This window comes from Neofelis nebulosa, chromosome 7 (assembly GCF_028018385.1).
Source record: "Neofelis nebulosa isolate mNeoNeb1 chromosome 7, mNeoNeb1.pri, whole genome shotgun sequence".
Lineage (NCBI taxonomy): Eukaryota > Metazoa > Chordata > Mammalia > Carnivora > Felidae > Neofelis > Neofelis nebulosa.
The window spans coordinates 110359253-110376638 of NC_080788.1; the positions used below are offsets into that span (position 1 = coordinate 110359253).

General features: G+C 35.6%; 1 protein-coding gene across 1 annotated transcript in view; it reads right to left on the reverse strand.

The window, feature by feature from the left end:
* Positions 1-17386, reverse strand: part of KCNH5 (potassium voltage-gated channel subfamily H member 5) — a 306423-nt gene that overhangs the window by 104029 nt on the left and 185008 nt on the right. The window contains exon 8 of the mRNA XM_058739265.1: positions 13111-13310. Within this exon, the coding sequence (XP_058595248.1) occupies positions 13111-13310 (200 nt within the window). The remainder of the gene's footprint in view (positions 1-13110; positions 13311-17386) is intronic.

Below are 17386 nucleotides of genomic sequence, written 5' to 3' on the forward strand. Positions count from 1 at the left end.
CATTTAAATTTTTATTAAGGAATTAGAAAATGTTAATTATTCACATAATTAGTCTTCTCTGTCTGCCCCCTAAACTGTAAGTTTCATGTGTCAAAGACCCTGCCTATCTTGCTCAGTTTCATCTCCAGTGTGTAGCATAGCATCTAGAACACAGTATGTACGGAATAACTGACTGATGTAGGGCAAAGAGCATTGACTTTAGAGTCAGAACCCTAGGAATTAGAAGCAAACATTTTCTCTGCCATTACTAATTCACTAAATGTGTATTCCATTACCTCTGATCCTTGGTTTACCTTCTTCCAGGTGTCCCAGGCCCAGAGGCCAAGTACCTCTTGGTGTAACCATAAAATAGTATCAGTAGGTCAATGAAAGCAGAATGATTTGATCAGCCCTGTGAGAATGCAAGCCCAAGGTGGCAGGGCTGTCTCATTCACTCGTGCATTGTAGAGACTGGAACAATGTCTTGAGTCTAAACAGAGGCTTAATCAACACGTGATATTCAAGATTGGAACAGGAAACAGATCTTTAAAGTAAACATCAACCTATGCATCAATATTTACCTAAATATTTATGAATTCTTGACAACACTTCTTGTCAAGCTTCAGCTCCCAGCATAGAGAATTTTACTTTCTTTTAGAAAAAATTTTTCATCTTCCCTCTAACCATACAAAACTTTATTACAAAGTTAGTAAGCCATTATTAAATCAAAGTCCTTGTAACAGAAAATTAAGATGATAATGAAGTGTTACCATTAACAATAAAGAGGATTTGGGGTTTGGGGTTTAGGTTTTGTTTGTGTTCTTACTATATGGAAGGATGGTTCTCAACTGTCTTGAGAATGGTTGGATAAATGAATTGCTTCTAATCATATTGTGCTCTGTTATTTATTGAAGTGTATGAATCATTAAACACATGTAAAATTATGTGACCATTGATTTTATTACTTTTACAATACACTCTGAAGCCAAGTACTAACTGTCAGATTAAATGGGGGAAATTCTCTTTGGAGGTACTAGCATTTTTTTTAATGTTTATTTATTTTTGAAAGACAGACAGAGGGAGCGTGTGAGCAGAGGAGGGGCAGAAAGAGAGGGGGACAGAGGATCTGAAAAGGTCTCTGTGCTGACAGCAGAGAGCCTGAAGTGGGGCTTGAACTCATGACCTGTTAGATCACGACCTGAGCCAAAGTCGAACACTTAACCAACTGAGCTACCCAAGCGCCCCCCCACCCTTGGATGTACTAGCATTTTAAATTGTGCCCTAGACAAGAAGAATCTTAACTGAAACAACTGGGTGGTTGGTTGGGTTGTTTCTCTTCTAATGGTGACTGGTTTCCCCTAAAAAGGCTGTTTCCCATTAATTTCTCATTCAGTGTCCCAAGATAAAGTTTGATACAAGGTTACAATATTAAACTCTTTAATCTAGACGGTCTTCTGATTTTTCCTGGGTGCTAAAAGGAAAATACTATTTCTAACAAAAACTTCCCAGATTATATGTTTAAATTTTAATCCTAGAAATGGAAATATCATGAAAGAATATATATCCTGAATCTGTGTGAGTTTAAGTGACTGTTCATCCATCCTGCTGGCACGTGACAACTAGACTGGAAGACTAGCTAACTAGAACTCAAGTCTCCTTATTGCTGGTCTAGCATTTTGCCCATCATACCCTACCTACACTACCTCCAATCCAAACTGTGCAATCCTTTGATCTTCACCTTGACTTCTACAAGTGGAACTTCTAACTCTGCATTAGAAGAGCTATGCCCAAGCTCTATAATTCCTTCTCATGAGCCCACCATATCTCATCCTGACCAACCTGCACAAGTTTTCAGATGGTCTCTCCTGTGTGGCTTAACTCTGAGATGATAACAATACAATTCCAGTCAAATGTTCATGGATTTCTTTTGGGGGTATAGGAAAATGATAAGTAGGGAGAGTAGAGAAACTTTATTTGGAAAAATAAACACATAGGGAAAAAAACTGGAAAAACTTGGGGCACTCAATCACTTAAGCATCTGACTCTTGGTTTCGGCGCAGGTCATGCTCTCACGGCTCCTGAGTTCGAGCCCTGAGTCATGCTGTCAGTGCAGCGTCTGCTTGGGATTTTCTCTCTCCTTCTCTCTCTTTGCCCTCCCCCCACTTCTGTGCATGCTCTAAATAAATAAATAAATAAATAAACTTTTTTTAAAAAACAGGAAAAATTAAGGTGTGATAAGGAGATATTTGTCTACTAATACATAGCATATTAGTTGATAATAATATGCAACAAGTAACAGAATGTTCCTCTATAATGCAGACCTAGTCCAAACCCAATTTCATCATATGTGACATAAAATAAGTCATTTCATCTCTCTCAAACTATTTCTATACTAGTAAATAAAAATCATCATAGTACTTATGTGTTGGAAAGAGTAAAAATTAAACACTAAAATTAATGGCTTATTAAATTCATAAAAATTAAAAGAAGATTAATGCCCAATATTAACAATGCTATTCTGAAAAAGGATACATGTGAACCTATGTTGGTGATAGCTCATTTGATCTTTTAGAAGAAATAAACTATATAAATAATATAAACTATAAAATGTACATACCCTTTGATCTGGCAAACCAGATGCTCAGTGTCTATCTTAATATAAAGACATCTCAATATTGAGACATCTCAATATCTAATAATAGAAGATTTAAAATATATACTATATCCTTTAAATATAATAGAAATGTTTATGTAGTATATATTTATGGCATAAATATATGTTCACAAAACCACAGAATCAGTGTGGCAAGCTATATTTCTGTAAGTGGTGGGATTGCGGACGATTTATTCTCTTTTCTTCTTTTTCTGTCATATTTCTAATTGTACGTAACAGTTACATATTTCTATTAAGTAAAAATTTTAGAAACAAGATGATTATAAAATATTCTTCTAACATTTATTCATCCTTGGTAGAGGTGATAATAACAGAATGCAGAAAGCTATACTCTGGTGATAAATGTATTATTTTCTGACACTTGCCCACAAAGGCAGCAGAACTGCTTTGAAACAGATACATGCTGATTGGTTTAATCAAATGAAGGTACCAATGGAATCCACGTGCCCTGTGTCAATTTATATATTGCTACTGGCTTTACAGTAAGATTTTTAACCAATGTGAATGAGCAGTTGAAGTTATTCTACGACACGTGGAAAGTACAGGCAATTCACAGTTGCTTAATGCTGGTTAATTGATAATTTATTAGTACCTAATGGACGAACTAGATTTTTCCTTTCTACTCTTTTCCACCTTCAAACCAGTTACTTAATGATTAGCTCATAGGGAATTTGTGTGTTATTATAAGATGCATGAAGAGTTTCAGTTTCTAATAAGATTTTATGTCCAAACTCTATTGCTTTCTCTATTGCCTTCTTCGACCCACATCTAAATAAGATTCACGCCTTCTCCATTTAAAAAAATCTTACATAGCTCCATTTATTGTATTTCAAGCATCATCACAATTTGGAATCATACATTTATCTCTATGATGATTTACGTCTCCTCCCCCATTAGACTCTGAGCAACACAAGAGCAGAGATTGTGTTTATCTTTATTTTCCACTCCATAGCAATTACTACAATATCCTACAAAACCAAGGTTCCCTTTGATGTGGATGTAAATTTTAAAGGACGGCTGTTTTCCTATTTATAAATTCTACCATCGTATAGATCCTTCTTTAACTGATGTCTCCTGTATCTCAGCAATACCCTGTATCTCAGAAATGAAGGAAGTGAAGACTTTCTCAAGAAAATTCCAGAAATAAAGAAATCAAAAAGAATGCTAATGTGCCAAGAGATGCCTGAAGGTCTCAGTCTCAAGACAGGTCAACACTCATGCCACCAGATTGCATAGCCATGTGTTCCTCTCCTTGTCCAGGACCATGCCCAGGAGGAGGGCATGAAGTGGCACCTCAGGAAATTGGCAGTGAACAACTAGAGGAATATCTTTCGTACATAACAATTTTTCTTTTTCTTTAAATGTATTTATTTTCTCCGCCTCTTGCTGCCTTCTGCTGTGCCAGACAGAGATGCCTATGGTTATTTGGCAACTAGTAAAGGAGCTAAAAGTAGCTTTTCGGTACTTCATAGACTATAAATGAATCCAAAATCAAAAAAAGCAATCAGCCTGAGCCAAAATACAGGCATCTTTTAGGCATTATCAAAAGAACCAGGAAAGAAATGGGAAAATGAGTAAGGAATAGAAAGCCACAGAGCCCTGGAAGAAAAATCAAATATAACAAACACGGTCAAAGAGTAACAAAGACAGAAATCACAGGAATGGAGACATCTTTTTTAAAAAGTTCAGTTTATAAAATCCAACCATCTGCATAATTCTACTTTTGTCTAGTAAACCGCAAAAGTTGTAGGTAACACTATGATCTCATTCAAAAATGGGTTTTTTCAATAGACATTTCTGAAGATTTCCTCTAGTGAGAGTTTGAAAACAGATCAATCAAGGCAGCTCAGAACAAAATAGCAGGTTGGATACACACACCTACTCATACTATCAAACTGTCTGCAGTATGTGGATTCATTCATGATTTAACTTTTCCTCTAAGTCTAAAATATGTTTTGTATTTGTGTTCAGTGGGTGTGTATATAGAAATATTTTATTCATCCAACTGTCTCTCCAATTGAGGTTCTATTTTCATCTATAATTTAAAGATGACACAGAATACCAGCAAAGACGAAGATTAAAAATGATGCCAAACATGAGCAAGTTCTCATAATTTATAACTGGTAAAGGAAGAAATAAATTATAACCACAACAGACTAAATTATTTGTTAGCACTTGTGGCTGCTTCTCGTACGCAGGCACTACATGGGTACTTTTCATCTTCCAGCCAAATAAGTAAGGTGGTTATCTCCAATGTGGATGTGAACACAGGAGAATGAAACCCAGTTCTCATGGTCTATATAAAGCCATGCTACTGGGCAACTCACCCATTGCCCTATATAAACAAGTCCTTCTTCTCATTCCTAGACTACACTATCAAATAATTGCTTAGTCCCTACCTCAGAGACCAGTGGCATATTGGTAAGAAAATGAAATACACTGAAGTAATTTCAACATGGTACATAAAAAGAACACATTTAATATTCCTAGCAAGAGGCGTGGGTCACTCAGGATTTATTTTAGTCATACAATGCCTCCCTATCATTATTATAGAAAAATAATACCGCCTGCTACCTGACACGCAGGAAGTTTATGAATAATCATATCAGCTGACAATAATATAAATCTTGCATTGGAGCATTCTTAAACTATGCCAAAAGCCCTGACAAACTACATATGCACTTGAATGTTCTGAAATATGATCAGAGAAATATTAAAAAGTTCTCCTTATTTGTAATGTTTCTAATAAACCCTTGAGTATTATTTTAATTTCTGATAAATGGAAGGAAAAATAAAATCGAAGCTTCAGATAAAGTCCACATTTTCAGAGAAAGCCTGTAGGCCAGCTAGAAAGGAGAAATGTTAATAATAATTCTGAATACTTCAAAATATTTTTGTGGGTAACAAATGAGCCAGACACGTGGCCATGACAATAGTCAAGTTCCCTGACCATGTTTATATATAGGTAGAAAGTCAGAGTTTTCAGAAATTCGGGGCATGATGCTTTCCCACAACAGGCTATAGAATAGTTCCTTACAAGGATAGACTACGCAGTCCCTTTCAACAAACAGATTACTTAACAACCACAGAAAAATAATATGTCACTTGTTTCTTGGGCAAGGCCTAGCTTATCCCGATCAGGGATTTTGTGTTCCTCAGAATTTTTTAAAAATGGCATTTGTTCTATAGCCATAGGGAAAAAAAAAAAAAAAACAATTAGTTGCATTTGTGAAACCAGAGTACATAGCTTTACTAATAAAAAAATTGTTGGGAAATAATTACTGACTTATAGAATCTTATTCTATCATTTTTGGTATAGGATATCTTGAATATATGTGTCTGAATTTTAAATAAGATATGATACGTAATGGTACTCCAAATCATTCAGACACAATTATCATGTAATATATTTAATATTATTAAATTAGTGTCAGGACCTGCAAGTTCATTGTGTACTACATTCTGCCTGTATCCTTTACCAGCAGGGAGTTAATTTTTTCCTGAAGCAGTTAGATCACTGCAATTTAAAATACTTTAAGTCACCTGTCATACCTCTCCCCAAGCCTTCAATTAGCCAAACTAAATATTCATATTTCCTTTAATTATCCGCCATATAACAAGATTCCCAGAACTTCATGCCGTCATGGTTACTTTCTGGTAAGAGTGCTGTCATTTGATAGTATTTCTTTTAAAATATCCAGCTAGATGTTATGCTAAGTGAAATAAGCCATACAGAGAAAGACAGATACCATATGTGTTCACTCTTATGTGAATCCTGAGAAACTTAACAGGAACCCATGAGGGAGGGGAAGGAAAAAAAAAAAAGAGGTTAGAGTGGGAGAGAGCCAAAGCATAAGAGACTCTTAAAAACTGAGAACAAACTGAGGGTTGATGGGGGGTGGGAGGGAGGGGAGGGTGGGTGATAGGTATTGAGGAGGGCACTTGTTGGGAGGAGAACTGGGTGTTGTACGGAAACCAATTTGACAATAAATTTCATATATTTAAAAAATAAATTTTAAAAAATAAAATAAAATATCCAGCTAGAATTACTAGCATAATATTTTATCTATGATCTGATTAATATGGACTGGAATGATTATTACCTCTCTAGTAAAGACAAGAGTGCTTTTATAATGCATGTTAAGACCAATTCAGTTTCATTTTAATATGTTCACATGTATGTATTTACATGATATGTTTAACATAGCACATTTGTCTGCAGAGATTTTCTTGGAAGGCTGATGTCTTCTCTCCCTTTTTTTTTAAATCTTTTTTTGAAGTAGGCTCCACGTCCAGCACACAGCCCAACACAGGGCTTGAACTCAAGACTCTGAGATCAAGACCTGAGCTGAGATCAAGAGTCAGATGCTTAACCAACTGTGCCATTGTCATAGGAACCTCTGGGAGTATTTGAATATTGAACCAAGGAAATGATGCCAGGTATGAAAATGTCATTGCTGTTTTTCACATTTAGGAATACAAAGAAAAATATGTAGACATGCTTTTCTAAATTAAAAAAAAAACATATAGAAGTAAATTGACTAAAAAGGACATTATTTTAACTTATAGGAAAAAATATATTGCCCACCATATTTGGAAGAAGTAGAGTACTTCTTTGATAGATTTGGTTAAAAAAATGATCCAAGATATGAAAATATTCAAATCTCAATTGTTTTAAATTCTAAAGGCATATTTCTGCCTGAATGTTTTGCATAATTCTGCCAGAACTTTTCATATAATGATATCTTCCTACTGATACTTTATGCTTATTATAAAACACATGAAACAAGAAATGAAGACCAAAGAGCTTTTTTCTACTGTTCTTTTTCAAATTGCATGTTAGAAAAAAAAGTGAGACAGTGAGAAATAAAAAATGATAAGGTTTTAAGCTTCATCATCCTTTCTATTTTTTCCCATAATCTCCTTTTTCCTTTTTAAATCCTCACTTATTCCACCCATTTCTGTCTTTTAAGTGCACAGAATGTTAGCGAGTAGCACAGCCCAGAGGATGGATTTTGGTTATTAAAATTAAAAAGAATCTAAAGCAATTGTAACAATTAGGTGTCAACAAAATATTTTCAACCAAATAAAATTAATCTAGGTACTGTTCCATATAGAATATCTTGCCTAAGGCAACCTTTCCTGATAGAAATACTACAATCTCCATGTAAGTCCTGACTTTAATGCCACAATTTGTATTAGAGAAAACATTATTCACATAAGGCAAGACTGGGTTAAATCACAGTGATTAATTTGCTTGTGGGGGTAAAGCTGACTTCAAAAAAATCTATAAAACTACATATGTGGAAACGATAGAAGGAAATCTCAGTAATTGGGGCGAAGGTTCGTCTCTAATTAGCTGCAATGCATCATTAAGTTCTATTGTACTAGCAACTGAAAAAAAACATGGCTGTTTTAGAACAAATGAGAGAAGAGAAGCATTGGAACAAAGACATTTAACTTCATACATTTCAGTCTTTTCCAGTATATACTCATAGTTAAATCTGATAACCAACATTAATAAACTATCTGAAAGAGACCATCAAAAAAACGTGAGACAAGAAACATATAGTAAGACAAAGTATTTGGCTCACTGAGGAACAGAAAGTTGAATGGAGGTCTCTCATGTCAAATACGGGATAATTGTTAAAACTCAGATGCTGTTTACTAAAGCTACAACCTCAACTATGTTCATAGTTCTGAGATTGTGAATTACAGAATTTATTTGATTACTATCATCAATCTTTCATTTCCTTTTTTTTCACCCTTGTATTTTAACAAGCTCAGTCAACTTCATTATTATTATCAAAAGAGCCTGCAATACAGATGAATATGTGATTAATAGAAGATAGATAGGAAGAAAGCTTTATTATGAAAGCCATATAAACTCACTGGCTGCTCTGCTGAAAGTATACTGCAATACAATATCTACTGTTGTCTGCAATACAATATCTGCAATACAATATTTACTGTATCCTATACAATAACCCAGGTAGGGCATAATGGTGACTTGGACCAGAGACGAAGGGGGTTAGAACTAGAGGTGGAGCTAGCAGGATTTGGTGGAGGTTTTAATACGGGGACGTTTGTCTAAGCAACTGAGGAGTGGAGTTTCCATTAATTGCATTAGGGAAGAATGTTCAGTGGAGCAGGTTTATGGGAGATGATGAGAAGTTCAGTTCTGGATCGTCTCACCGGATGTGAGTAGGCAGTTGGATAGGAGAGTCCACAGTTCCAGAACAGGTCCAAGACGAGTATATAGACTTGGGAAGGGTTAACACACATTTTAAAGTCATAAGATTGCAAGATATCACTGAAGAAGAGAATATGGATAGGAAAGAGAAGAGGCACAAGGACTGAGCTCTAGAATATCCCCCTAACTTAAGATATTATTTTAATCAAACTGCTTTCAAGAAATACCATACCATACCAGAGCACCTGGGTGGGTCAGTCAGTTAAGCGACTGACTCTTGATTTCAGCTCAGATCATAATCTCATGATTTGTGGGTTTGAACCACATTGGGCTCTGAGATGACAGCCTGGAGCCTGCTTGGCATGCTCTCTCTCCCTCTCTCTGCCCATCCCCCACCCTCACTCAGGCTCTCTCTCTTTCTCTCTCTCTCTCAAAAATAAACAAAAAAGGAAATGCTATACCAAATTACATATAAACCAGAATTATATGATAGTGTCAGTCACTACAGCATTTGCCAAGAGTGGCCATTATCTTTGGCAATTTGAAATACTAAAAATGGTCTCTTGCTGTTTCAGTATTTATTACAAGTTAAAATAGTATTTTTGTGTTTATTAATAATTTGTATTTTTGTATATTTATATAAACTATGTACTCAGCTAATTTTTCTCCTCAGGCATCTTAATTCTTATTGATTTACAAAATCATTTTACATATTAAGGTAATTAACCTTTCATTTGTGATATTTGTTCCAAATATTCTATCTTATTTTCATTTTCATGGTCTTTGGTGTGAAAGATTTTATATTTTCTAGCCAAATCTATTCACCAGTTACTTTGTTATGTATTCCATTGCTTTAATATGTACAAAGATAAATTAAACATGTTCACATAGTTTCTTTTTACTAGTTTATGGTTTCTTACTTTTTGCATTTAACTCAGTCCATCTGATATTTATGTTAGGCCATATGGGAAACCCTCATTAAATATTTTCTTAGATCTTTAGCTCATTTTATAATTACACTAAATAATATATCAATTCCTTCTTTGTGATATGTCCTTTAACTTACATTCAGTTCTTATCCATAGTAAACTCTAGTTCTGAGATATTTATTCCCATTTTTTGCTTTGGCTACTAATTCTTGTGTCTATATGTGGATACTTTATTATCATATTTTAAAATTATATGTTATATATACTATTTATTTGTCAAATTACTGAATGCCTACCTAACAGGCATGTGGGTTTTCTGCTGTGGTTGTTAGTTTCTCTACTAAACCAAAGTAGAATGACAATTTTTTTTTCTTTTGGTTCAGTATAGGATATGGTGTGGTAAGAATGCATTATTTATGTATTTACTTATTTATTTATTTATTTTTACATTTATTTATTTTTGAGAGACAGAGTGAGACAGAGCACAAGCAGGGGGAGGGGCAGAGAGAGAAAGGGACACAGAATCTGAGCTCCAGGCTCCAAGCAAGCATTCAGCACAGAGCCCAACGTGGGGCCCGAATCCATGAACTGCAAGATCATGACCTGAGCCGAAGTCAGACGCCCAACCGACTGAGCCACCCAGGAGCCCCAGGAATACATTGTTTTAAAGTTTTTATTTAAATTCCAGTTAGTTCCCATGCAGTATAACATTACTTTCAGATGTACAATATAGTGATTCATCACTTCCATGCAACACCTGATGCTCATCACAAGTGCACTCCTTCATCCCCACCACCTGTTTCACCCATCCCCTTTGGTAACCATCAGTTTGTTCTCAGGGTTAAGAGTCTGTTTCTGTAAGGATACATTTTAAAATTCAGCCTCATTGACTCTGAAATTAGTGAGAATCTCATATACCTCCTTCCCAGGCCCAGACTTTAGCATATATCCCTTTATTTATAGTTCTGTCATGGCTTACCTCTCATGTCTTTGGGCGGGGATTTTCTTAATAGGCTGGGAGAAATCAATACAGGCATGGAGAGTTCGCTGCCACATCAAATTAAACTTTAGATATGTTTTATACATGGCATAACAAAGCTTTCGTATTTGCCACAGTTATTTAACTCTGCTTCTCCCATTAGTCAAAAACTACTCTTTCTGGCTTCCCATTCAGTTAGAGGCATGATTTTTTCTTTTTTCTTTATTTTTTTTAATGTTTATTTATGTTGAGAGAGATAGTGCGCTCACACAAGTTGGGGAGGAGAGGGAGAGAGAGAATCTCAAGAAGGCTCTGCACTGTCAGTACAGAGCCTGACACAGAGCTAGATCACACAAACCATGAGCCAAAGTCAAGAATCAGATGCTTAACCAACTGAGCCACCCAGGCGCCCTCATGATTTTTTCTTATCCAAAAGCTAACCCACTTTAATACTTTGACTTATTTCTTTAAGAATCTTTTCATTTGAACTAAAGGTTTATTTTACCTTTAATATTAGCTTCCCAATCTTTTTTTCCCTATTATTCTACTCTCTTTGGATACTCTACTAATCAGAAGTACATTTCTGTTGCCACAAATGATGAACAGGCAAACCAAACAAAAAGAAAGTGGTAAATAATAGGAACCCAGAAATTGTTTCCTCCTGCATGGTATGTCCACTTTCAGACATTCCCCATGCCATTGCACTATACCCCAACTCCATCAAGAAGCAGACAGGTGAGCAAGTCCTTAAAGTTTGTGAGAATCTATTCAGCTCCCTTCCTGAACTAACCCAGCATCTGGGACTCAAAAATCTGCCCCTTACTAGATCTGGGCTTAAAGTATAGGTCAGTCTCTTTTCAAATGTAAAAGGCCATTATTCCATCATCTTACTGATGTTTTCTGCCAGCTGCCATGTGACTCCACTGAATTTTCTGAAAAGAAAAGCTTCTGACTGAGATGGTGATTGACAAGGTAGACAGTTGTCTCTTGATCTCAGTTTCACTGAATGTGGACCTCCAAGGACATCATGCTTCTGATGTCCTAAACACTGACCCTCACCTGTGTCCCTGAGAAAGATTTTCTTCCTTTTTTCGGACACCCTCCTTTTAACCACATATTGTCTGGCTTGAGCATACGTTAATAAAATTCCACAGAAGGTGGTTTGTCTTTTTCCTGTTTGTGGTCATATCTTCCACTTTAATGGCTGTTTAACTAGAAATTTAATACTGCATCTTGTTGGAAGGGGGAAATCTCACCCTCTTTCATGATTCCTCACATAATTACCCCCAAGTATCTCATCTGCACTCCCTCTGAAGGCTTCCCTCCCTCAACACTTCCATGTCTGGTCCCTAAATATCCCCTCAACCATCTGCTCCTAACAACAGCTGCTCTGACTTAGAACTACCTAAATGAAACTCCTCTGACTGAACATTGCTTGGTTCATTTGCTCTTTCCCTTTGACATTGAAAGGTACTTACTGAGCAGATCTTAAAGAAAAACTCCAAGTCAACATCATATGATGAAAAGAACAAATCAAATTTGTGGGAAATGGCAAGGAAGGTAATGTACTATCTGATTAGCATGTCAAAAATTCAGTACCTAAAAATAATGGTCTCCACTGATTCTTATAAAGTAAAACAGTTCAAGATCAGTTTTTTCTAAAACTCATGTTCAAGCCCTACTATCCATTCCCCATATTTGATGTGAATCAGCTGGGTGTAGGAAATCAGAATTTATTTTTTTTTATTTGTTTTTTTTAAGGAGGACTTTGGGTCCTTCTTTGCCCCTGGTAGGAAATAGATGGGAAGAATTAGAAGAGGTTTCATGAAGAGACAAGTGAGATATAAGAAAATAGAGATGTCAGATGAATGAGGTGGTATCCACTTTACAGATTTGTGTAAGGAGAAGAGGAAAATAAATAATTGTAAGTTGCTTTGTAAATATGTGTGAGAAAGGGGAGAGATTTAAGTAGAGGACAGCACAGAAGACATAGAACTTTTTAGTTTATAAGCAAAACCATTTCTTTCTAAATTTTAGATGGGCAAAAAGTCAAAGGAGAAATTAAAAATAAAATCAACCCGAAGAGACGGCAGCACTGTTAATTCTAGAGGAATGCAGCAAATTACTCTGAGTCGTAACAAGTGTTTTAGGGAAATGGAGTAATCAGTTGTTTACAGAAACCATAATTTCTACACTGATGATTAATGGTTGAGTGCTTTTCACCTTCTCAGCACTCAATAGATACTATGATTGACTGATATGTCACTTAGGAAGCAGTATACAGTGGTAAAGCTATAGGCATCAGAAGATCCCATTGGAATGGAAAATAAATAACAACAATAATAATGATGCATACCTTCTCTGTGTCAATGCCTTTTGACATGGACCATGTTGAGACGATATAATCCATGACTCGTTCACTAAGCCCTTTGGGGACCTGATACAGTTTCAGAAAGTCCCGTACATTATTCAGCATCTCATGGTATCGGTTGGTGTTGGCATACATTTGCTGGAAAATTGTGGTAACGTTTCCAAAAATGGTTGCATAAAGAAGAGCTGAAAGAGAAGAAATAATGAAAATAAAACAAATATCCCAAGTAAAAATAAATATGAATATTGGCCAAGTCAATGAATCATTTGACAGCAATGTCTTTACAAACTTTTTGAGATTAACTCATGTTAAGCCCTGAGAAGAGTACCTGGAATTAGGTATTCATTCAGGAAATGTTCTTCAGTATGACAAACATGGCTTTATGAGCATGTGCTATCCTAGTTAACATGGCAAAACATGAGAGTGGTTAATGAATTTTGTAAAGAATTAGATGATCCAACGTTAAAATTTGCCTAAGGAATTGTAGCCTTATGACTAAAGATATCCGGCAGCCTTGTCCTCCTGAATGAAGCCTAATCAATTTAAGTTTTCCAGGGATTGATGATCCAGTTTAGAAATGTATGCTCTTTATCATTGCTTGCTTCTTTCAGCTTCTGTAATACTTCCCTGCTTGTAAATATTTTTAACAGAACATCAGAAATATAAGGAGTGAAGACAAATTAAAGAATTCTTTTTAAAGGAGGTTCTGGAAAGAAACAGGATTAGAATTAACATCTAAATTAAAATTTCGGAATTGCCTGAAAATTCCAGTTATTAAACTCATGTTTAATCCTAGCATTGCAAGTTTTTTTATTCCATCGTTTTAATTAAGAGAAAGGCCAACTTGCAAACCACTGTTATTTACCTGTAGGGCCCTATGAATGCAATACAGTTTTTTAATTCCCCTGACTGCTATGCCCTCCCTCAACCCATAATTCACCAACTCTTCTCTCTCCAGATGTGGTCAGGCTACTAATATTAACCTCATCTTTAAAAGCAGTTGAAGTCAGCCCAAATTCAACATACCTCCAATCTAACCCTACCCTACCCTATCCTGTCTCTTTGGTTCCAGCCCTTGATTGACAGTACGCTCTTTTGAAAAGGGGCAGTACTTTATTCCCCTTGATATTCATAAACACAATGTTTAGCAACCACATATATTCCATAAGCAATTCACAAATAAGTGGAGTTTCAGACAATGGTCACTTCCATTCTATATCCTCAAAACCATCTGAAAAATGACTCCTCCAAACAAAGTATGGTCTGTTTCATTTTGCAATTTCATCAGCCAAATCCCATCTGAAGAAAGTGGTATAAAATCAAGCTAGTGAAGCAACTTCAAAACCTTAATCTATTTTCAGAAAATCATTTGGTTTTTTAAGAACAGTTGTTTGAGTACAACAAATTACAATTTTACAACAGAAAGCCATGATTTTATAAGCATTTACTCAGTTGTTTCTTTCTTTTCTGTCATTTAGAGATTTTGATACCAGGACAGAACAATTTTTTTTTTTAATTTTTTTAACATTTATTCATTTTTGAGAGTGAGAGAGACAGAGCATGAGCGGGGGAGGAGCAGAGAGAGGGAGACACAGAATCTGAAGCAGGGTCCAAGCTCCAAGCTGTCAGTACAGAGCAAGACGCAGGGCTTGAACTCATGGAGTGTGAGATCATGACCTGAGCTCAAGTTGGACGCTTTACTGACTGAGCCACCCAGGCGTCCCAGTACAAAACAATTTTTAAGGCAGAAGATGTTTTGTTAAAACTTAATAGAAACAATATAGTGCTGACATGTCTCAACTGGGTATTTATTTATTAATTTACTTGTTCATTCATTCATTCATTCCCAGTAGAGTTAACATACGGTGTTACATTTGTTTCAGGTATACAGTATAGTGATTTGACAATTCTATATATTACTCAGTACTCATCATAAGTGTACTTCATCCCCTTCACCCATTTCAGCCATCCTCGCACCCACCTCTGGTAACCTCTGGTAACCATCATCTTGTTCACTATAGTTAAGAGTCTGTTTCTTCGGTTACCTCTCTCTCCCCCGCCCCTTTACTTGTTTGTTTTGTTTCTTAAATTCCACATATGAGTGAGATCATATGGTATTTGTCTTTCTCCAACTGACTTATTTCATTCAGCATTATATTATCTAGCTCTATCCATGTTGTTGCCAATGGCAAGATGGTCTTTAAATCTTTGTTTATATTTAAAAACAAAAACAAAAAATAGGTTATCACAGATTTAACATCTGTATTTTGTCGTTGTTGCTATTAGGAAAGACAAATACAGAAATAATGTGAACAAATTAGAGTAGATGAATCATGTAACGAATATGGAAGTTTTTCATTTTCAGAAAAGAGAAATAAAGAGAATTTATATTTTTAAAATAATGAGCATTTCAGAGGTTAATAAAATAATTCTACAATCATTTTTTTGAATAGTGTTTTGCTATTATAAGTTGTCAATAAATATCAGAGGACTACCTATTATTTTGACATGTTTAGCTTGTTTGGCTCCCTAGAATGCTTGCAATATGCTATATTTGCCAAAGTGTCTTTCTACTGCCTTTTAGTTTAACAAATTACCACACATTTCATCCTTTTGGGTACACTAAATATGCACACATTCTGCTCATATAAACATTTTAAGCACTAAAGCATGAATAAAACTGCCAAAGTATTAAAAGTGTACAGCATTAATAAATGAAGGATATAATCAACGTCCATTAAGTTAAGCATATTACAAATATATCCACTTCTGCCCCCCATTTTCATGTGAGTGTGGTGGGTAGGACTAAACAAGGTCATAATTAAAGGTAAGACCTATTCAATTATATGTACTTATATTAAATTTTTTTTTACTTTGACATAAGTTGTAAAAATCATGCAGAGAGTTCACATGTACCCACATGCAGCTTCTCTTGATGACATCTCACACAACTAAAGTAATTTATCAAAACCAGGAAATTGAAAATGGTACAAAACAATTAACAAGACTGTAGACCTTATCCATATTTCATTATTGTTTTACATGCACTCATTTTTTGGTGTATAATTTTATAAAATTTTATCATACATACAGGTCCTCTTCCTTAAAAATATTTTCAGTGTTTAGGACTAGCATACATTTCAAAACTAGAGTAACAATAAGTACGATATTTCATAGCAAGCAATAACACCACTTCCCACCACAGTCTGTGTTCCCAGGATAAAGGGGCACATCTGTGTGTGTGTTCGCCAAAATGTCCATTTTTAATAGCATTTATATTTGGCAGCAATGTGGCCATCATCAACTAATCTTATCTTTTTTTATTTTATTTTTTTAATGTTTACTTTTAAGAGAGAGAGCACAAGTGGGGGAGAGGCAGAGAGAGAGGGAGACAGAGAATCCAAAGCAGTCTCCAGGCTCTAGGCTGTCAGCACAGAGCCCCAGGTGGGGCTGGAACTCAGAACCGTGAGATCATGACCTGAGCCAAAGTCAGCAGCTCAACTAACTGAGCCACCAAGACACCCCAATATCTTTTTTATTCATTAGTACTTTTCCAGTCCCTTGGAGAACTTTTGGTCCTCCCTCTCATTCTCCCTTGATTAGGACACAACAGATCACTCCAAAAAGTTTTAATAACTCTGAATCTTCAAAATCTGTTTGGGTCTTAACTGGGTTGGGGGGGGGGGGGGAGGTGGAGCAGAATTTAATACCAGTGGGAATGCCATTTCTGCTTCTATGGATTTCCCCTAATTTTCTTTTTTATAAATTGAAGTATAGTTGACACATGTTGCATTAGTTTCAGGTGTACAACGCAGTGATTCTACAAGTCTATAAGTTATGCTTCACTCCATCTGTCAGCATTCAATGCCATTACAATACCATTGACTATATTTCCTATGCTGTGCCTTTTATCCCCATGACTTATTCATTCCTAAACGGGAAGCCTATATCTCCCATTCCCCTTCACCCATTTTGCCTGTCCCTCTACCCTGTCCCCTCTGGCAATCATCAATTTGCTCTTCGTATTTATGGGTCTGTTTCTGCTGTTTGTTTGTTTGTTTGTTCATTTGTTTTGTTTTCTGAGATTCCACATATAAGTAAAACCATATGGTATCTATCTTTCTCTATCTGACTTATTTCACTTAGCATAATATCTTCTAAATCCATCTGTGCTACCACAAATGGTAAGATCTTATCCTTTCTTAGGGCTGAGTCATTTTTCATTATATATACATACACATCATCTTTTTTTTCAAATTTT